A 23,424-nucleotide genomic window follows, 5' to 3' on the forward strand; every position below is an offset into this window, starting at 1 on the left:
AAACATAATGACCCCTCTACTATTGTAGGTGGGGCATAAAAAAATCTAAATACACCAAATTCTTACCAGTGAAATGCACACCCATATGGCTCAGAAATGATTCTCTACTTCTTAGTTTTTTATCACATAGGGCACATACAAATAGCTTTTCAGTTTCCCCTTCAGATTTTTCTGCAATAAATAACAAAAGAAAAAATAAATAATGCTTCTATAATTGTTTTACAAAATTTTGGAAAACAAAATAAGGAATGCCACTTAGAATAATCTCAATTCATGAAGAACAAATCAAACATAGTAAAATGACTCTGTAAAATAACATGTGCCTTTGAAGTGTGAGTACCTAACATCATGCATATGTCCTTTACCATGTCAATTGATCATTAAAGTGATGTTTTGTACAGTCTGGCTTTACAACTCTTCATGTACCAATCATTGTTTTTTAAGTGAGGTTCTGAAATTTTGGCATATATTGTCAACAGTATACTAGCAGTTAAATTTATCTGAAGTTTGATTTTCATATGAATTTGAGTACATGTCTTCCAGTATATTTATTTTTATTGTTATCCATATATATGAGCTGCAACTCTTAATACCCAACTTTATCTTTCCTTCAAATAAACCCAAAACAAGAATGTGTCCATAGTACATGGATGCCCCACTCGCACTATCATTTTACATGTTCACTGGACCGTGAAATTGGGGTCAATACTTTAATTTGGCATTAAAATTAGAAAGATCATATCATAAGGAACATGTGTACTAAGTTTCAAGTTGATTGGACTTCAACTTCATCAAAAACTACCTTGACCAAAAACTTTAACCTGAGCTTCACACTATCTTTTTCTTTGTTCAGTGGACCATGAAATTGGGGTCAATACTTTAATTTGACATTAAAATTAGAAAGATCATATCATAGGGAACATGTGTATTAAGTTTCAAATTGATTGGACCTCAACTTCATCAAAAACTACCTCGACCAAAAACTTTAACCTGAAGCAGGATGAATGAACGAATGGACGAACAGACGAACGGAGGCACAGACCAGAAAACATAATGCCCCTCTACTATCGTTGGTGGGGCATAAAAATATATCAGCCTGTGAAATCGATTTTTTTTAGATATAAGCCAAAAACTGCATTTTACACTTTTGTTCTATTTTTAGCCATGACAACCATGTTTGTCGATGGATCAAAACTTTGGATACAATTTACAAACAAGATACCCTAAGAATATTTAGTTAAGGTTTGAAGGTATTTGGCCCAGTAGTTCCAGAGAAGAAGATTTTTTAAATAGTTTACGATGACAGACGACAAAGACGACAGACGTCAAATTATGGCCCCCCTGAGCTTAAAAGCCAGTATAATGGTTTGCTGTTTGAATGACAGAAAGACAGACAAGGGTAAACTATATGGCCCAAACCACTTTGTGACAGGGTCATAAAAAAAGTAAATACAGCCAAGCAAATTTATACTAAGGACAAAGCTCTGGCTTGATTTAGACAATTAATGTCCGAAACCCATTCACAATCGGAAATATACCTGAACAACAGTTCACATTACCTTCTTCAACCTCAATATTACTGCCCTCTTCCTCATCTTCTAATGGTTGTATCAAAACTAAAATAAAACAGGAAACATCCTAAGGATCATTTAAAATAAGTTTGGCTGCAAAATGTTCAGTAGTTTCAGAGGAGAAGATTATCTAAAGTTAACAAACATGATGAACAAATTGTTTAAAATTGTCTTTAAACGCTAATAACTCTTTAAGGCAAATTAACAATTTAAGTTATATTGACTGAATTGTAAATCATACTTTGCTGAACATTTTTGCGTTTTACAGTTTATCTACATCTATGATAATGTTTAAGATAATAAGGGTGGAAACAGAATGGCATGGATAGTATCCAGCACACTGAGAGTATTGCATAGCAATACAAAATTCATTGTTCCCAAAATAAAATTTGAGCATGATTTTTACAAAGTTCACATTACCTTCTCTAACCCCAATATTACTACCAACTTCCTCATCTTCTGGTGGTTGATTCAATACTAAAATTAAACAGGAGAAATATAATGACATATGATAAATCATGGCTCCAGATTCAAATATAAATGTGGCCTTGAACAAGGATAGCACACTTATCAGTCCCAATATTATAAGTTATATGGTTTGTTACTGACTCCCTACAGATCCAAAGAGGGTTAGTAAAATACATAGGTGATGAGGCAGGCGGATTTAATATCCCTCTATGGTTTTGTACAGGTCAGTAGTAAACTGTATGCAGAAAATATTGCAAACAGGACTTTTCCTGCTGGGTTCCAAAGAAAAATAAACAATGAAACCCAACAACATCAATAGATGAAGTCACCATTGACAGAAGTTACAACGTAGCTAACCCCCTACAAATCCATAGGGGGTAACCATGTGACAGTGTTTAACCAATCACAACATGATAATTTACCTGCAGTGTGATAATGATTTTTAGGATGTAGATGATTGAAAATGATACAAAAAAAGAACACAAAAATTCAAACTTTACACTCAATTAACAGGAAGAACATGCATATATATGATATAGTAAAACATCTTAAACAAGCTCAGCAAATGATGCTATTGCTTCGAACGAATTCTGTAAATATTCTATGAAATGTTCTCTAGATTTCATGAATTAATTGAACCATGTAGGAAAGATGTATGGATACACTTAATTATTCAAAGTTACCTTGTTTATTCTCATTACTTAGGTCTAATTCTTGTTTCTCCTCATCTTCATCATCAGATGGTAGTTTCAAAACTAAAAAATTTTTTTCAAAATTTGCGGTCGTATAAAAACAAGAGTGTATGCAATGTTTTGCTAAGGGTTTATCTCAATTAAAACTAATCAAAAATAAATATGGGGTCTGGCAGTTTGAAAATAGGAGACATCCCAATGTCAAAGCTTTATTCCAATCTTATGATACGCTTTTCACATGAAAGAAAATTTAAAGCTTTTAAGGTTAAGGTTTTATATTTTGAATATTTATATTCTTAAATGAAATCAACTAGTTGCATGAGTTACTTGATTTTTATAGTACTATGGAAGATAATATTCCATTTGCTATCTACATGTAAGTATTTTCTTTTTTTTTTTTTTTTCCTTTATGTAAGTATTTTCAAGTTATCTGAAAAATTCATTAGTGGCAGATCCAGAAGTTTTCATAAGTGCTACAGTCTACAGTCATGCTTCAGTGATTTTCAATATAGTCAACCAAAATTTTCCTAGAAAAGGAGGAGCGGCCCCCTCTAAATCCACCTCTATTTATCTCAATTGCCACCTGGAGATTTTAACCAGGTAAGCTAAAAACTTGATATTAACAATATATAATATACTCTTTCATATGAAAGTAACTCAAGTCATTAGCAAGATGTAGGAAGATGTAGTATGAGTGCCAATGAGACAACTCTCCATCCAAATAACAATTTATAAAAGTAAACTATTATAGGTCAAGGAACAGCCTTCAAAATCGAGCATTGGCTCACACAGAACAACAAGCTATAAAGACATGTAAACAGACAGACTGAACGAATGAACAAACAGGCACACAGACCAGAAAACATAATGCCCCTCTACTATCCTAGGTGGGGCATAAAAATAAAAGCTTGACTGAAAAACTCTGATGATTAACTCATGTGGTAGGCACATTCATGCATTTATGTGTTGGTTGGTCACATATTGAATGTTTTTCTTAATTTTAATTCTTGGATTAATTATTCCTTAAACATTCAGTGTTATGTGTACAAATGCAAAAGGTTATTACTAAATAACTTTCACTGGGGCATACAATTACTATGCTTCTAACTAGGTCCAATACCAAAAAGTAAAATCACAAAAAAAAAAACACATCAAAAACGAATGGACAAGAACTGTCATATTCCTGACTTGGTACAGACATTTTCAAATGTAAAAAAATGGTGGATTCAACCTGGACCTATAGCGAATTGATATTGAATACAATTTCAAAAGGAATGTGGTATTATCAGATTATCACATGGCATTTTTCATATCGCATGTATTATCAGCCCTAGGTTCAATATCAGCCCGAGAGTTGCATGGCTCGAGGGCTGATATCGACCGATGGCTGATAATACATGCGATTGGCAAAATGACATGTTATGATCTTTTTATCATATGCTTCAACCATGGAGAAAAAATAACTGATTCGTATATTGATCCTTTTACATGGTTCTGTAATAGAAGTTTAAAGATTGAAAAGTTCACGGACGTCAGACCCCAAATTTAGTAAATTCGATATGAAATTTTTCTATCATTTGCCTCAATAGAGGAGAAAAACATTTTAATATGGACGAATCGACAAAAACAAACAAAAATTAACAATACACATAATGAAGACAGCTGTTTGGCAACTTTTTAAAGTAACTTTCTAAATTATGTTTGAAACTTTTAAACAATGCATTTATTTAATAATTTGTTGGGTTTTTTTATTTTTGTTTTTATTATTTCACAAAATATACTTTCCAGTATCCAAATGATTGTTTTGTACACTACTTTGTAATAGTTTTCACAAAAAAACGTAGCATTGAAGTGTATTTTCCGGAACTTTTCATATCAGCCCGCTAAGGACCAATTCGAAAAATATGGAATTTACGGTAATTCAATGATATTATCATACAGTAAAAATCATATGTTATTTAGTCTAAGTATATGATAATAAAAGACATACCTCTATGTTTCCTTGTCAAGTTCTCAATATCACTATCACTGTCAGAATATGCCTCTCTATTGCCTATGAATAATTGAGATTATGAAAGAATTAACAATATATGCATGCTGTTTTACTCAACATATCAATTTAACCTAACCAAACTCAATCTTTTTAAGAACAAAATAAATAATATGTGCAAAATATGTGTTATGTGTAACTCATTAACTTTTAGATTTCTCATCAGTGAAACTTGCATGTTAGAATTTTACATTTTGTAATATTTATCACCAGTACCCTTGTAGCCAGTACTTCGGAAAAAAATATTGATATTGTTATATTGTAATGTTTCATAATAACCTTCAATCATAACCGAACTGAACAAAGAAATAACATGACAGGTGCCATGTACGGTACAGGAAATGCCTACCCTTCCAGAGCACCTGATTTCACTCTCGGTTTTTAGTGGAGATCATGTTTTTTCTTAATTATTATTTAATGTCCTTTGGTTTTGTGAGTCTTTGTTTACTCCTTGGTTTTGATTGCTATTGTCTTGTTCCTTGTTTAATGCTCTTCTGTTTTATATTATCAATTCTAAATTCTAGACTTTTTAAATTTCACCCAAGTACATTCTTTAGCTCAGAACTTCTATACAAATTCATATAACATACATGCCACTTTATGACTATCATCTTTAATCTCCAGTCTTCTTATTGAAACACAACATTCTTTCAATGTCTGTAAGATATACATTTAATTTTACAAAGTTTACAAAGTTTACACATAAATAAAGTAAATATCAACAAAGTATCATTTGTTGGGATATAACACAATTCATACAAGTGAATACCTGCATACTTTGAAAAAGCCCAGCTTGCATGAGAATGACACATATTATAGGGAAATAATAAAATGTAAACACACATTTTCAGAATCCTGTTAACAGTGCAGAACTGAGAGTATAAGTAAAGAATTGAACTATGTCTTACTTAAGTAACTTTGTAATACACATGAAATCACTCTGCCACACAGCAAATGCAGATAAATAAATGGATGATTGCTTAACACACATTCATATTGGAGAAATGTTAGAGCCTGTTATCACTTGCTCTGAATTAAATTGATCTTTAAAAAAAACAGCTTGCGTTTAAATTTGAACAATCAAGATAGATTGGGAACTAGTGCCTTAACATTGCAATTTTATCTTAAAATGATAGGTTTAACAATTTCAATAACAAACAAGAATGTGTCCCCAGTACAAGGATGTCCCATCCACACTATCATTTTCTATATTCAGCAGACTGTGAAAATAGGGGAAAATTTCTTATTTGGCATTAACATTAGCAAGATCATATCATAGGGAGCATGTGTACTAAGTTTCAAGTTGATTGGACTTAAACTACATAAAAAACTACCTCAACCAAAAACTTTAACCTGAAGCGGACAAACAGACAGACAGAGGAACGGACGTACAGACCAGAAAACATAATACCCACATGTCACAAGTCATTAACCAAAGAAATGTGAAAATAAAATTTTGATTGAAGACAAGGGAAACAGGATTTATCTTTTCAGAAAAATGACATGAAAACATGGAATATATTTCTTTGTTTTTTATCTTCAAGTTCTGCCAAATTATTTGAGAATATGGATGAAACCCCAAAAGGCCGTCATTTCGAAGAATATATATACCAACGCAACCGTATGTAGATTTATTTTTATATCTAAGTATAACACTTTCACTCTCAGAAAAATCACAATCGATCTAAGAGTTAACACTTAAAGAAAGATAAATTCATAAAAAAAATCACAAGGGTTCCACAAGGGTTCCGTGAACCCTGTGTCTCACCTACTGCAAGATTTGTAGAAATCTGGGATAGTTGAAAAAAGTTATTTTAATTTAAAAAACTTTCACCACAGAGTGAATATTTGTGGACAACAATGGAATGTAGGATGGCTATGTCTTGCTTTTGCAACTACAGTTGCAGGGTAGACAAAAACTGTGTGTCTGTTATAACTGAAACCTAAGTACCAATTTGTATATAATATCTACACCACTTATGATGTAAAAAAGAATGACAAATGATTATAAAAGGACTGTAAGTCTTCATCTTTGTTTGGCGGTAACAGAAACATATTTATATGGGACCGTTTTTTTCAATTCAAATTGAAATTACCGTATTTTTTTTTTCATCTGTTAGTGGTCTCTTTCTCCATGGGAGGTTTCGACTAACATCACCATAGTCATATCTGATTTCATCTCCTATATATATATCCCTTCTGGCAAATAAAACTAAATGTGGGCTCCCATCCACAACAATTCTTTTCATTAAAGCATTCTCATCTGCTCCAACTCCATCATTAACAAACCTTCCCATTTGTTTAGAAAAAGTAGCATCTATGCTAAAATAATGATTGAGATACAAAAATGACAATGTTTGTTTCAAGGTAAAATTCAAAATTTTCAGATGACTACTTGTATGTCAGTATGGGTGACATTGACCTTTGACCTATATATAACTACTGACACCAAAATCCAAAAATCAACAGTCCTCTTCCCTACCTAAAAGTCTTCACCTATCATGCCTATGTAATTTTCTTATTAGCCATGAACATGATGAAGACTGTTAGAACTGAAAATTAAACTATTCTACTTTTGTATCTAAAATCATTTCTAATAAGATAAGCAAAAAATTATGACTGCTTAACATTTTAATGAAGAGAATGAACTTAAATGACTAGTAAAACAATTGCAAGAATTCAGAACAAAGCATACTACATGTAGTTTACTTAAACTTTCCCAAAGTAATTCATAGTTTATTCAGTGATATCATAAAAGAACTATATAGAAAAAGAATGATAGTAAGTGGGATGTTTTCTTTATGTCATAATATTCAAGAACAATTTTGCTGTGTAACAAAGGCTTAAAGAACTTATGCATCTGAAACAAATTTTCAAAAGAAACATTGTATTTCATCCAGTAAGTGTGACCATGACCATTTGACCTGCTGACTAATCAAAAACAAATTCAAATAAAGGTGTCTTCACTGCTCCTAAATATATGCATGATTAACAATGGTTGCGGTAAAATTGTGAATATTTCAATCTCATTTTTACCCCTAGTTTCATGCATAAAGTGTCTGAGTATCATTATTCAAATACTGTTTTTTTATGTTTTCTGATTGCCATGATCACTGCATATTGAAACAAATTGTTAGCTAAATAATAAACCTAACAGATAAACACTATTTCTTTAATATGTAATGAAATATTCTTTATACAAATTAAATTATGTTGGCCTACAGGAAAAGTATGTACAACTATTTTTTCAAAATATACTTCAGTCTAAATCCCGTAGTTTCTGTTAAAATCTTCAAAGCAAAACAAAGCCTACATATTTGGCAAAATTCATCACAGCAGAACAAAACATAAACTTTATCTGTAACTCATCATGGTAGACTCACATGTAGCAGAGGAGATGTTTGACACTCGACAGACGACAGGTATATTCCATGGACGCCAAGTGATGGCAAAAGCTCACATTTCCTTTCAGGAAAGCTAAAAGTAAAAAAGGCTAAACACCTACCTTAAACTTTTGCCTCCATACTTGAAAAAAAACACATAGCAGCCAAAGGTATTGCTGTGTTCCTCCAATCTCCTAGTTCCCTCTTTGTTCGAAACAAGATCCCCATCATATTCCAAAAGAAATTCACCTTTGCTAAAAGATCTTTCAGCAAACACCCCTTTTCCTGTTTAAAAACCATAGAATTGAAAAGGTGTTAAGAAAGGGAAATCCAAAAGGTTCCTTAATGATTAAGCATTAGAGGTATAGATGAACAAAAAGAAAATGTGCAAACTCTAATAATTGTCCAAGCTTGATATATCTCTGAATATAGTTACACAGCATAGTTTCTGACACAGGATAAATAAGGTAAAGGTGGTAATATGACTAAGTCACAGTAAAGTGGTAACAAGTGTTTAACAAAATATATATAAAATCTCAACCGTTACCAACCTTACAGTAAAAAGAAATCAAGAGGCTCTCAAGAGCCTGAATTGCTCACATTTAATTTTCCTTCTTATACTCCATCATTTTTTTTCAAATTAAGAAAAATTGTCTTAAGGAGGTTTGCGGGTGCAAAAATTGCAGCAAAAAGCTAAACATTTCTTTTTCATTACAAATTTTATCTATTACACCATCAGTAATAACTTTATGATATGGAACAAATATTAACCAAAAGAATCAATTGGACCTAGATGACTTTTAAAATGTTATAACATGATAAAAGCTCTAAATTATCTCCCTTTGGTGCAAAAAAATCCATCAGCAGTGTATCTTAAACTGATCTAATCACAAACTAATACATGTAAACTAAGATAAGTTCCAAAATTCTTGGACTAAGGGGCAAGGCCATATATTCTCCATGGAAATGAGATGTGCCAAAGCGTATACAACTGCATACCAAATATCATTGACCTACCATTTGTGGTTCCCCATAAACTGACCTTATCACTAACTAATACATTTGTACATGTAAAATAAGCAAAAGTTTTGAAGTCAATAAACCATAACTGAGGGGGCAGGGTCAAATAATCTCCATGGAAATGAGATGTGCCAATGCTTATACAACTGCATACCAAATTTGGTTGACCTAACCCTTGCCGTTCTTCATAAACTAAACTAAAATCACAAACTTATACATTGTTGACACCATTACGTCGCCGCTGACGCTGGAAACAGCATACCTATGTCTCACTTTTAGACTCCATCAAGGCAACATAAAAATAATCTACTTTAAAAGTACAATAACTCCTTAAGATGTTAATCAACAATTTTGTTTCATACTGACTTATTTGTAGATCTTAACTTTGCTGAACATGTTTGGTGTTTACAGTTCATTTTTATCTATAATAATATTCAAGATTATAACTAAAAACTGCAAAACTTTCTAAAATTATCAATTCAAAGGCAATACCCCAAAAAAATCAGTTTTACCCCTATCTTCTATTTTTAGCCATAACTGCCATGCTTTTTGACAAAACAGTTAAACTAGATACCCTAAGAATCATTTAACTAAAGTTTGGTTAAAATTGGTTCAGAAGTTTTTAAAGGAGAAAGTCTTTAAAATTGTTAACACTGGACGGATGATGGACAAGGGCAACGGACACCAAGTGATTGAAAAAGCTCACAAGTCCTTTCACGAAAGGTGAGCTAATAACTACAACCAATGAAAATATATATCCTTACCAATTGTATCATCTATATATCTTACAACAAAACCGTCTTTGTCTTTCTTCAACCTGATATATTGTTCAGCCTGATTTTCAGGAAATGTTTCCTATAAAAAGATAGAGAATTAAAAGCTTTTTATTCATCAGATAGTTTAGAAATAGAAATTTCTACAAAGCTGTTCCTCAACCTTCAAATAAAAACAAATATTCTATAAAATTAAAGTATTAATGATTATGAAAATTACGATTTTTGCTTTATCCTACATATCAGTCTTTTAATGTTTTTTTAATTTCTGTAAAACTTTAAAGTCTTGAATAACAATGAATCTATTTTATTTGCTTTGAGACCATAATATTGTCGAAAAAATTACTAAAAATGATTTGCATTTCTATTTAAGAAGGAGTCAGGGAAACGCTTAGAATACACGATTTTGAGTTATTTTTCTCAGAGCTTCCCCTTACCAAAAAAATTTCGCCTCACCATGCTTGGCAAATATATTTTGCCTCAGTAATAAAAGGGGCTAGTTACAGCCCTGAAATTTAGTTGAATTCAAACAAAGTTTAATTTTTAACTCTTCAAAGCTTCATATGGACTAATTTCAATTCAGGGTCCAAAATGTAAATGCACAATAAGGCCAGGGTTTTTAAACTTTTTGGTTTACGGATTTTTCCTATGAAAAACTCAGGTTGGTCAGTTCAAAAAAGAAAAGAAAAAAAAATCTTCCAAAAAATATATATTTCACCTTTCTAACAAAATGTTTGATATGCTATTCTGAATTCATGACATTTCTTAAATTTTTATTTAGATGAAATATTATTGCTCAGCTATCATAAACATTGCATTACATCGTGTCCACGGACAAAGAAGAAATTAAACCATTATTTCCTAAACAGATCAGACTGAGGTTGCTCATTGTCAATTTCAGGAAACTAAAGTGAGTAATAATATTCAAGAACAAAAACTGATAAAAAATGCAAACATGTTGTACAGAAATAATTTTTAACATGCATTTATGTAAAAAACATAATAGACTGGTCCACTAGAATAAAGAGGTTTCAGCTCTAAATTTGGATTGTGATTAAATAGTTGACACAGCATAGGTTTCTGACACAAAATGAATGTGGTCTAATGAACTTAAAATTTTCGTTTTACCTTTGAGCAATTCACTATGCTGTTGAATATTAATCTTTTCAAAAAAGTGTTTGAAGAAATTTTCTTTTTATTTATGAAATTTCAAATGAGTAAAATTGACCCCCCATTTTTTTTTACATCCCCCTTTCCTTTATTCCAAAACCAATCTCAATTCAAATTTCTAATGGAGTTTGCAACAATAATTACTCATTTAAATACATCATAAAATATTAAAATGTAAAAGAAAGTGCTTGTTATCACTGAATGGTAAAGATTGTTTGAATTTATCATTTGGTAGTAAAAGTGAATATACATTGTATATTGTATAAAACAATGATTTAAGTTGATTCAACTACTATTCTGGACAAAGAAAGATAACTCAATTTGAAGTTTCTTGTTATTGCACAATATTGTGCAATTAGATATTTCTTGCTATTGCGCAATACTGTGCAATTGAAAATACTTGCTATTGCACAATACTGTGCAATTGAAGATTTCTTGCTATTGGGCAATACTGTGCAATTGAAAATTTCTTGCTATTGCACAATACTTAATATAACAATTTTGGATCATGATTTGGACCAACTTGAAAACTGGGCCCATAATCAAAAATCTAAGTACATGTTTGATTTCAGCATATCAAAGAACCCCAAGAATTCAATTTTTGTTAAAATCAAACTAAGTTTAATTTTGGACCCTTTGGACTTTAATGTAGACCAATTTGATAACAGGACCAAAAATTCAGAATCTACATACTCAGTTAGATTTGGCATATCAAAAGAACCCCATTTATTCAATTTTTGAAGAAATCAAACAAAGTTTAATTTTGGACCCCTATTTGGACCAACTTGAAAACTGGGCCAATAATCAAAAATTTAAGTACATTTTTAGATTCAGCATATTAAAGAACCCCAAGGCTTCATTTTTTGTCAAAATCAAACTAAGTTTAATTTTGGACCCTTTGGACCTTAATGTAGACCAATTTGAAAACAGGACCAAACATTTAGATTTTACATACACAGTTAGAATTGGCATATCAAACAACCCCAATTATTCAAATGTTGATGAAATCAAACAAAGTCTAATTTTGGACCCTTTGGGCCCCTTATTCCTAAACTGTTAGGACAAAAATTCCCCAAATTACTACCAACCTTCCTTTTGTGGTCATAAACCTTGTGTCAAAATTTCATAGATTTCTATTTACTTAAACTAAAGTCATTGTGCGAAAACCAAGAAAATGCTATACATGTACTATCAAGTATAATAATACTTGCAGCTCTTTTGTGCATTTTAAGATTTTTTTTATATCCATCCTCATAGCAATTTCGAATGATTTTTGTATGACATTTTGTCGGTCTGACAGAGTTTAGGATACACTGTGAAAAGGGTGAGAAATTTTTCCATTGCTCGATTTTATCATAACATGCATAAGTATCTGAAACTTATCAGATGTCAGTATACATTTTAAATACAGTTAAACCACCTTTAGAAAGGCATATATATTTGTCAAACCAATTAATCTTTCTTCATTTTCTGATGTGGTATTTCCACTGAAACTAGACATAGATGCTATAAATACAATTATTTTTGACATTTGCACCAAATTTTACATTAAAAAGATTACATGATCACAATTTTATCAACAGAAATTCCATAATGTCAGTGATCTTTCAAGTATTCATTAAAAGATTTTGAAAGTTCAACTTTTTGTCAATGTGCATATCTTTCAAATAGAAAGTCTGACAAGAATGGCAGAAAAAAATGAACTTAACATTTGATAATCATTACTTTTATCCAGAAACGAATACAAAAAACTCATTCACAGATAATTTTAAATGTCAGCTGGAAGTGTGCTGAAAACCAATTTTAATTATAAGAAAATTAAAGAATTGCCAAAAAGTGGGCACAATTTTAGTTAGAAAAGAAATTGTGAAATGATCAAACTTACAGTATTCTGATTTGCTGTGTTATTTAATCTTGTACTTCTTCTTTCCCTGGAATAATCAATAAGTTATCATAATCTACAAATTTAATTGATAGGCTTAATACTACAATGTATATTCATGTATAGGCACATATTTTGTATATATATTAATTGTTAGTAAGCAGACATAAAGAGCTAGTTTTTACACTTTCCATTTTGGGGCCCTGGTATAGCTTAATTACTGTTGATGTGAGCCAGGGCTCTGTGTTGAAGATCTTCCTGTGGTAACCTTACTTCAAATACAATTGTGACTTGTATGGAGAGTGCTATTTTCATTTACTGGTCATAAAACATTGCAAAATCTTTCGATTGGTAAGCTGGAAGCCCAAAAGATAAGGAAACTTTGTATAAGATTTTTTTTATATATTTGGTATAAATTAACTGATGTTTAAAATAAGTAATTGCTAGTTTAAAAGTTTTCAACAAAGAGGAGGTGGGTTCTGTTCACAGTGTAAATATTTTGACTCTTCCATCTTTGCCTTTTGACCATTAATAGGGTTGTAGAGGGTTTAAGTTTGTGCCAAATTAGCTCAAAACCTGCTGAACGATGTCTTAGATGGCAACAAAACAAAAGATGTCATGTATTTTATCTATTAAACCAAAGGTTAAAGAAAATATTCTAGCTGATACAGATTAGTAAATTTAGGTTAACAGTGAAGTAATTATTCATGTAGGCGACAATAGGGTACATTGGTAGCTTATAGCCTTTTGGGTTCTGTGTTTATGATATAAGAATAACACCCATAAATTACCAAATACTTTACAATGCCTTTAGGTGTACATAAAAAAACATCACATATGATAGTGCAGCCTTCCTTGATCAAAACAAGTATTCTTAAGGGTACTATTAAATGCTATATGACTACAGGAAAGAAATATAAACATGACAAATGAAGCATAACCAGCTTAATCTTACAATGAAACTTTGTAAATTACAAAAGAAAAATTCTGGAAAATTTCTTGATATATTTGCATTAGCCATGTTAGCAGCTGTTGTTTCAATTTACAGCAATTACCTTTTTACATAGTGTCACTGTCAGTTACCTTTAAGTTCAGAAGACTTTTATAGCAACTAATACACCCAGGGCAGGTGTTGTACAAGTTTACAATTCTTGTAAAAATAGGTAATTCAAAGTCTCAAATGACCATCATGAAATGATACAAGAGTGCACATGTACACATTGAAATGTCTCTCCTTCTTAACTAATCACTGATATTATGTTGATGGTCATAAATATAAAGGTTTTATTACAACTGTCACATAAACTTAACATCAACCAAGAAAATCAAACATTGACAAATGAACCATGAAAATGAGGTCAAGGTCAAATGAACCATGCCAGACAGGCATTTACAGCTAACAATTCCTCCATACAAGTAACAACAAATATAGTTGACCTACTACTTATAGTTTAACAGACCAAAAGACAACCAGGTGCTCCGCAGGGCACAGCTTTATAAGACCCCAGTGGTTGAACCTTGTACAGTTGGGGCAAATTTGGTCACAATATTCAAGCTTGATTCTGTCTGAATTTGGATTGTGATAAAATTTTTGACATAATATAGGTTTTTGTCACAAAATTTATGTGGTCAAAGATCTAAAAAAAACTATGTGCACAATTAAAGATTTCTTCTTAAAACGAAGTTCAAAATTTTAAAAAATTAAAAAAAAGGAAGCCCTTCAAAAATGGTAAAAATCCATTGCAGGATTGAACCTTGTAGTACAATTTCAGAGAGATCCATACACTTAAAACACAAGTTATTGTCTTGATTGTTTTGGAACCAGAAACATGCTTCTTTTTGGCCCCTAATTCCAACATATTTTTGTGGTATTGAATCTTCTGAAAAAATTTCATGAAGATCTATTCACTCAAACTAAAGTTATTAAACCAATGTGTCTCCGGACAGCGACCACACAGTCAGACACACAACATCATACCATTATACAATCCAAAAAATTTTTTGGAGTCTTATAAAAACTTAACAATGAGCAATGAACCGTGAAAATGGGGTCGAGGTCAAATAAAACCTACACGACTGACATCATGGACATAGAGATCTTTAAATATTTCCATACACCAAATACAGTTGACCTATTGGATATATATATAGTATGAAGTGCCGTTAGTTTTCTTGTTTGAATTGTTTTACATTGTCTTATCTGGGCCTTTTATAGCTGACTATGTGGTATGGGCTTTGCTCATTGTTGAAGGCCATACAGTTACCTATAGTTGTTAATGTTTGTGTCATTTTGGTCTTTTGAGGATAGTTGTCTCATTGGCAATAATACCACATCTTCTTTTTTATATGATAGTAATTTTCAGTATCATAAAAAAGACAATTTTTTTAAAACTTAGCTTTCATCATGAAAATGAGGTCAAGATTAGATGACAACTGCTAGTTAGACATGTACACCTTACCATCATTCCATTCACCAAATATAGTAGACCTATTGCATAAAGGAAAAACAGACCAAAACACAAAAACTATTATTCCACTGAACCATGAAAATGAGGTCAAGGTCAGATGGCACCTGTCATTTGGACATGTACATCTTACAGTGCTTCCATACACCAAATACACTATAAATATTGCTTGAAGTATCTGAGATATGAGACTTGACCACCAAAACTTAACCTTGTTCACTGCTCCATGAAATGAGGTTGAGGTCAAGTGAAAACTGTCTGATGGACATGGACCTTGCAAGGTACACACATGCCTAATATAGTTATCCTGAAAATGAGGTCAAGGACATTGGACATGTGACTGACAGAAACTTCTTAACATGAGACATCATATGAACAAAGTATGAAGCAGTGACTTTAACCTGAACTTGGCTGAAGCTGGATAGACAAACAAATAGACGGATAAACAGACGCACAGACGAGAAAACATAATGTCCCTCTTCTATCATACAGTGTAGGTGGGTAAAAAAAAATGTGTGCAAAACATATGAATACCTGGGAAATATAAACTTTGGTTCATAATTTGAAAGATATATTTTATAGTCTAAGGCAATATTAAGATCTTATCTTTTTGAAGCATGTCACAGACAAAATAACTTTGTCAAATCATCTTTGATTGTGTAACCGGAGAGCACGAATTTCATTACAAAATTGCTTGTCTCCATCGGGACTCGAACCCGGGACATCTGTGGTACAAGGCAGCGCGCTAACCGACTGAGCTAAAGAAGTACTTCCTTAGCTCAACCGCTTACGGCTGACTAAGTATCTACTACGTTTTCTAAGGGAAGCAATCCTGCCACAAATGTCATGAATTAAAACTTGCCTTTCATCAATATTATATATACATGTACTATTCTTACAAATTACAAAGTAATTACTCATTTGTAGTATTTAGTTTATCACTGTCAAACCTACATGTATTTTAATGTATCAAGAAATAGTACTTACCAAAAACTACAATTTTCAGTATGGATTAAATACAGATAGAGTTAGACCAAATACATGAAATAATAATGATGTCTGGCAATGCTCTGGGATGGTTTTTTTAAAGTTACAATACTGGCACCAATATTATATATACATTATACAAGGTATACCAGTATTGCGATCTGTCCAAGGAACTGTCCTTGGGCCTATACTCTTTTTAATATACATTAATGATTTTCTAGAATACCTGGAACACAGCAAACTACGACTCTTCGCTGATGACAGTATTATATACCGAGAAATTACATGTCAACAAGACTGCACAAATTTACAAAAAGATCTTAATGCAGCAGCGAAATGGGAGGCTGATTGGCTCATGGCCTTCCATCCTGGAAAATGCACTATCTTAACCATCACACAACAAAAACAACCATTTAAACACGATAACATCCTTCATAACCATACTTTAGAATTAGTAACATCTGCAAAATATCTTGGCGTAACCCTACAGTCTAACTTAAAATGGAACATTCACTACAACAACATCGTATCAAATGCAAATAAATCTCTTGGCTTTCTTAGGCGAAACTTAAAAATTTCTAACTCCAGTATCAAATCCCGTGCTTACCAATCAATAGTGAGACCAAAACTTGAATATGCCTGTAGTCTATAGGATCCACACACAGCAGATTATAAAAATAAGCTAGAAATGGTACAGAGGACAGGTGTGCGGCCCGATATGTATGTAACAATTACCACAACACCAGTAGTGTAACATCCATGTTAAATGAACTACAATGGCCCTCACTCAGTGACCGCCGTCTCAAAACCAGACTTATCATGTTCTACATTGTACAAGGTCATCCATGGACTCATTGCAATCCCAGGGATCTCCATGACCTATTTAACGATGGCGCCCGCCATCGTTCAAATGTCTTCCGCCATGGTCAAATGACTTGCTCCATCGTTCAATTGTCTTCCGCCATCGTTCGAAAAACTGTGGTCGTTTTTATAGCCTGACGCCATTTTTGTAGCAATTTTAATCAAATGCATGTAATTGCATAACACTCAGGCTTTTTTTTATAGTATAATCCAATACAGTTCTCACGCCTAGGGGATATCCGGATTAAAATCGCTAATCATTTGTACCTGAGCTTGTACAGGTAGATCAACAAACCAGAAAGGAGAATATTATCTGAAGATAGACGATTCATTTGTCGAATTATTTAACTAAGTTTCTGCAAATGCTTATGATAATTTAGATTAAATAAATAAATTAATAATCCAGTTACAAATTTTAACAAGTCGAACACGTGCTTTTGTTTTGACTTACGCAATCAGCATCCCCCTTTTTAAAATTTACAAAATAAAACGTAAAACAGTAATTATTATTTCATTTCAAATAGCTCGAGTACTGCTGTATTGTAACGATAATATAGAATTACTTTAAAAGTTAAAAATTATAAACTTTTAATATTTCCTGTAAAGAAATATCGTATCGTAATTCCGAATTCATTTCGTAGTTTACAATGAAAATGATACATCCGCATTTCCGGTTTCTATTCAGACTTGAAAGATGCATGTTGCATAGCATGGATTTGCTAAATAAAGTCATTAAAAACCTTTTCATTTGACAACGTTTGTTAAAAAATACATTTTTTTTTTTGACCCGTACGACTCGTTTTGTCGTTGCTGCAAATCAACCATACCGGTAATGGTTTCATGACTTCTGAATTTGACAGTGTCCGTGAAAAATAATCTCCACATGATTTTTAACCCCCATACCAATTACCAAAACAAGCAAGAAAACTACATGGTGACCTTTGTGATAGTTATTTGTCATTCTAAGGGAAAGGGAGGGGGCATGAGGGCTTGTCCTTTGAAGAGTTACAAACGGCAATTATGGAAAATACATATACTTCTATATATAGTATTTATAATGAAAATATAATTTAAATAAGCAATGAATTAGCATGTTCACCTATCCTTATGTGGAGGAATGAAATACTTTCGATACCGCTACACTGTACGGCGTAGATACAATTTATGATGGTGAAAGTTCCTCCATGGTTCAATTTTCATCCATGGAGATCCCTGAATCCCATCACTAGTCCTCATACCATCAGATACTAGAACAAGAAAATTCCATACTCAAACATTTCGGCAAATGTCCACCTCTAAAGACATTTACAAATGGTCATTCTTTCCGCAAACAATCATTCAATGGAACATGTTGCCACAAGTTGTGGAAGCAAGTCAAACCATTGAAATTTACAGAGATCAGTTGACACCAACTGTTCTCCACAACATAATTTAATTCTATAAATAACAATGTACATATTTTTAATCACTTGTTGTTTTCTTTCATGTAAATATCACCAAGTATTCTACTAAGTAAAAGATAATTTTTTGTTCATATCATATACTCCGCGCATGCAACAGTTCGTAATCTTCAATAATAATGAAGCTGTAACTGTATATCAGAAAATGAAGAAGAAGAAGATCACCAATTACAGGAGATCCGTATGTTTTAATGAGCATCATATTGAATTACCTAATCTAGTACTTGCGTGATGGGTCTTAGACCCTTTGGCTTTGCATATCAACGGGGTAGGAGATGTCGGAAATGATGAATTGGTACGTAATTTCAGAGCCAAACGTCGTGAAGGATGGTCGATCCGAACTGGCATTTTTTCCGATTTTAATGATCATGAAATGAACGAGCCTGAACACATGTTAAACAGAAGCAAGTTAACTCGTACCAAAAAAGTTAACTCGTACCACTGGGATGTCGTCAGGGAGTTCATAAATCCACGAAGCTGCTATCTAAATTCCCGATGACTTGTTTTTTTTACGTCAACTTTCAAAGGTGTCCACCCAACTTGGATGTTCCAGCAATAGCAGGCCCGTAGCCAGGAATTTCCAAAGGGGGGTTCGTTTGACTCACAAACTCGACTTTAACAGTCACAATTCGAACAGAACATCGACTTTAACAGTGCTTATTTGTTTTCAAGGGGGGGTTCGTCCGAACGAACCGAACCCCCACCCCCCCCCCCCCCCCCCCGCTACGGGTATGAATAGGATATCATATGACGTGACTATTCGTGTCTACCTTTGGCGGTCACTAGTCGCGTCCTTGTCGTGTCCATTTTAGATGGTAGAATGGTGAATGAATCACTAAGGTTTGACGTCTCTTTATCACCCTTGGAGGGTGGTTTATAGAATTCAAAGGAGTGGTGTTAGCGTCCTGTGTCTAGCTTTTAAGATTTCTACGCATTGTATTTTCACTACTAAGAACAACTACATGTATCAATAGAACGAACCTTTCTTGCTTTACAAAGGTATCTGCCTCTTTTGTTAAAATGTTGAATAAATGTTTTTCTACCCGTTCTTATAATTCTCTCAAAAGTTAACTTTTAAAAAGCAGGAATCGTGTTTAACTATCCGAAAACATATATTTGTAGGTCATGTGCTGCTATTTATTGGCACATACAAACAACATCTCTAATTTGTCTAAGTGAAAAATAAATTCAAAAGAGAATAAAATGCATAAATGTGATACAGTTTGATCTATGAGCTCAGGATACATTGGTTCACCAATTTCGTGAAATAGTTTTATAGTGTACTATGCAACCAATGAAGAGTAATGAACAATGGATTGATAAATTAATAAATACTCACATTTTGGATATTCACAAAAACCTTTTCTTCTAACTTTCACACAAATTTCAGAAATATTCGGATAAAAGTCTCACAAAAAAGCAAATATCAATAATTAACTGTCGTGTGTTCAAAACAACGTAGCTTTGAATGTTACAAATATCACGTGTTATGCGAACACCACTGCAGTAATATGAGAGTTTTATGTCAAACCTGATTGGATGATGTCTGGAAAGATGCATACATTCGGAGTATTGTACCGCAATAATATGGATAAAATTATGCTCACTCTATTGAAGATGTCTATATTTTCTATTAGAGAGGGTCGTAAACAATTTGTACATGTTGTAATAAGACAACTTTCATGAAATTTTCGGTTTTCCGAAGGTACCTAATGTATATAAACATACAAATGTAGGTGGTTATAGTTGAAAATTTAATATCATATCTATAACACTTTATTGTTTATCGATAAAAAAAAAAACATACAAACAAAAAATTAGTTGTATAAACGAATGAAAGATATTAATGTAGAGAAAATTCATATTTGATGTAATATTAAAAACTATATCTCTAAAAATACCCCTTCCCTTTTTTGGTACACAATAAGAAGAATTTTCACTTGTAGAAAATTGTTTTGCGTATTCCGCGCATTTTGAGAAAGTATAACGCAACACTATATTAATCCCACAATTCATGTAAAGTTTCATGTCAATCATACTAACAGATGCGCCAAAAAGCGCAATTGTTTCCTAAACGGAGTGGCTATTTATCCAGCTAGCCGGACGAATAATGCCAGGGCTATTTGTCCGGCCATTGGAATGCGCATGGCATATTATGTGCGTTTGGGAGTGCGTTTGACATTTGTGATATTATCTTCAGTAGCACAAGGAGGGGCGCGCTTAATTCGATCACTGATTTTCAATTTTAAGATCACGACTGAATTCGGCGATATCAACGTTTGTGATAAATTTTGCAGTTTTCAGAATTTGACAACGGCATACGAAAGTATGAACTTCAAAGAATGATATAATCTATAAAAAAAAAAGAGAGAGACTCAAGAATAATTGAAATCACAAGGAATATGGGAAATAAAATGTAATTGCTCGTAGAACTATAGTTTTACTAAATAATTCGACTCGAATCAGCCGAATGAATGGTGGAAATGATTTTCAAATCAAGAGTACTAGTTGTTGAGAAAGGCCTTAACAATGGCATGTCTAACTTAATAAAATATAATTATATTCCAAAAATGAATATTGCAAGTAGCCCTTGGAATGGGATATATATTAAGGGGAGGGGTTTGAGGATACATGTGCAAAAAGTGGGGATGTTGGATATATAATTATAAAAAGTGGGTTATGACATATAGGGGACATTAAAGGTGGGGTTTGGAGAAAAAAGAAAAGAGGTATTTGGGAAAAAGAGCACACCGTGTCACCTCGACCACATCACGGAAATAAAATAGATGAAGTAATAAATATGGAATATATATGATTTGTTTTTATTATTCGTAATCCAGATTGGACTATGTACTAGTATATAAATTAAGAAAGAAAAAACTATTACAATTACCAGTAACAAGATAAGGCCCTTACAATAAAGATTACAAACATATATGCTACCCCCTGGTGCTACTGAAGATAATATTACACGCACACACAAATAGTGACATGCGCATTGTACTGGCCGGACAAATAGTCCTGGTTCTTTCCTAAAAATGTTTTATACCCGTAAATTTGATACTCTGTTTCGGATACTAAAAGTATGAACAGATTATTGTTTGTTAGTGGCTTTGAACTAGCTGTCAGTTAACTGCGAGTACTCTCAGATCTGTTCCTGTCAGTGAACTGCGAGTACTTTCAGATCTGTTCCTAGTGTCTTTTTGTTGTTGGGATGTACAAATACCCGGCCACGTTCTCGTGTATTTTTGTCCATCTGATGAGTTAAGCCTTTTTCAACTGAATTTTATAGTTCGTTCTTATGATGTATTGTTATACCACTGTCCCAGGTAAGAGGTCGGGATAGCTGGGATCCCGCTAACATGTTTAACCCCGCCACATTATGTATAAATGTGCGGCCTGTCCCAAGTCAGGAGCCTGTCGTTTGTTTATGTTTTACATATTTGTTTTTCGTTCATTTTTTTGTATAAATAAGGCCGTTAGTTTCCTTGTTTGAATTGTTTTACATTGTCATTCCGGGGCCGTTTAGAGCGTACGGTTACATATAATTGTTAATTTCTGTGTCATTTTGGTCTCTTGTGGAGAGTTGTCTCATTGGCAATCATACCACATCTTCTTTTTTATATAAAATTGTTGACGCCGTTCACGCCAATCGAAGTTACACGACAACAGTTTTCACTAAAGCATAAATGACTTTAGCTTTAGGTAAGTCCTATTTTTTGGAAACTCTTGGCTCTATTTCCAACAAGATGAGGCCTGAATCATTCACGAAACGTTCGGGGAGTGGCAAACCTGATACCACAAGTTTTTAAAATATTAATTATAATAAGACGCTGCATGGACACCAAATTTGGAAGAGAAATCTTCTCCGGACTGAAAGAAGCGCATTGCGACAAACAAACTAGCATACTAGGCATGACACATTATTTGACAGTTTAAATTAAATTCTCTATTTTTCCAAAATATTATCTTATTGCCATAAAATTGAGAATGGAAATGGGGAATGTGTTGAAGAGACAACAACTCCATAGAACAGACAACAGCAGAAGGTCACAAACAGGTCTTCAATGCAGCGAGAAATTCCTGCACCCGCAACCAGTTTATATACATGTATATACGCCCCATATGTGTTTTCTCAGTATGCCTTTTGTTGATTATTAAACTTCTTTCATATTTTTATCGAATTTATATTTCATTATGGTCTTATAATGAGACTACTATAACACTATATGTGTTATAGTAGATCAGTCTTAGGGATGACATCAAAAGTTCAATGAAGAATAAAAAACTTAATTCACATAGTTTTTTTCACTGACCCCCACACCCCCCCTCTCTTAACTTAATTTTGGAAAAATTGATTGACCAATAGGGATATATGTAAAATCGATTTTAGATTAACAAAACTTGCAGCAATGTTGACCCCCACCCCCAAACTATTTGAATGAAGTTTTTTTGTCCTACATCGATCTTTTGATGTCGTCCCTTATTTAACAAATTATAATCTAACACTGAACGACATTTTTTTTTACATTAATGGGATTTTATTTGACACTGTGAGTTTTACAAGTTTTTTCCGGTATATATATATATCAACTAGTTTTTTTCTCTTTTGCATGACACTAAGTTATTCCATTCTTACATT

The 23,424-nt window shown here is 32.7% G+C and overlaps 1 protein-coding gene across 1 annotated transcript in view; it reads right to left on the reverse strand.

Moving 5' to 3' along the window:
- The window catches only part of LOC134701987 (uncharacterized), a 42,685-nt gene extending 22,453 nt beyond the window's left edge, over nucleotides 1-20,232 (reverse strand). The window contains exons 1-11 of the mRNA XM_063563097.1: nucleotides 20,122-20,232; nucleotides 13,013-13,058; nucleotides 9,949-10,039; nucleotides 8,287-8,449; nucleotides 6,878-7,103; nucleotides 5,372-5,438; nucleotides 4,722-4,784; nucleotides 2,723-2,794; nucleotides 1,992-2,048; nucleotides 1,560-1,616; nucleotides 67-171 (exon numbers count right to left, since the gene is read on the reverse strand). Of these exons, the coding sequence (XP_063419167.1) occupies nucleotides 67-171; nucleotides 1,560-1,616; nucleotides 1,992-2,048; nucleotides 2,723-2,794; nucleotides 4,722-4,784; nucleotides 5,372-5,438; nucleotides 6,878-7,103; nucleotides 8,287-8,449; nucleotides 9,949-10,039; nucleotides 13,013-13,058; nucleotides 20,122-20,123 (949 nt within the window). The 5' untranslated portion in view covers nucleotides 20,124-20,232. The remainder of the gene's footprint in view (nucleotides 1-66; nucleotides 172-1,559; nucleotides 1,617-1,991; nucleotides 2,049-2,722; nucleotides 2,795-4,721; nucleotides 4,785-5,371; nucleotides 5,439-6,877; nucleotides 7,104-8,286; nucleotides 8,450-9,948; nucleotides 10,040-13,012; nucleotides 13,059-20,121) is intronic.
- Nucleotides 20,233-23,424: the final 3,192 nt, after the last annotated feature.

This window comes from Mytilus trossulus, unplaced genomic scaffold (genome assembly GCF_036588685.1).
Source record: "Mytilus trossulus isolate FHL-02 unplaced genomic scaffold, PNRI_Mtr1.1.1.hap1 h1tg000373l__unscaffolded, whole genome shotgun sequence".
NCBI classification, from domain to species: Eukaryota; Metazoa; Mollusca; class Bivalvia; order Mytilida; family Mytilidae; genus Mytilus; species Mytilus trossulus.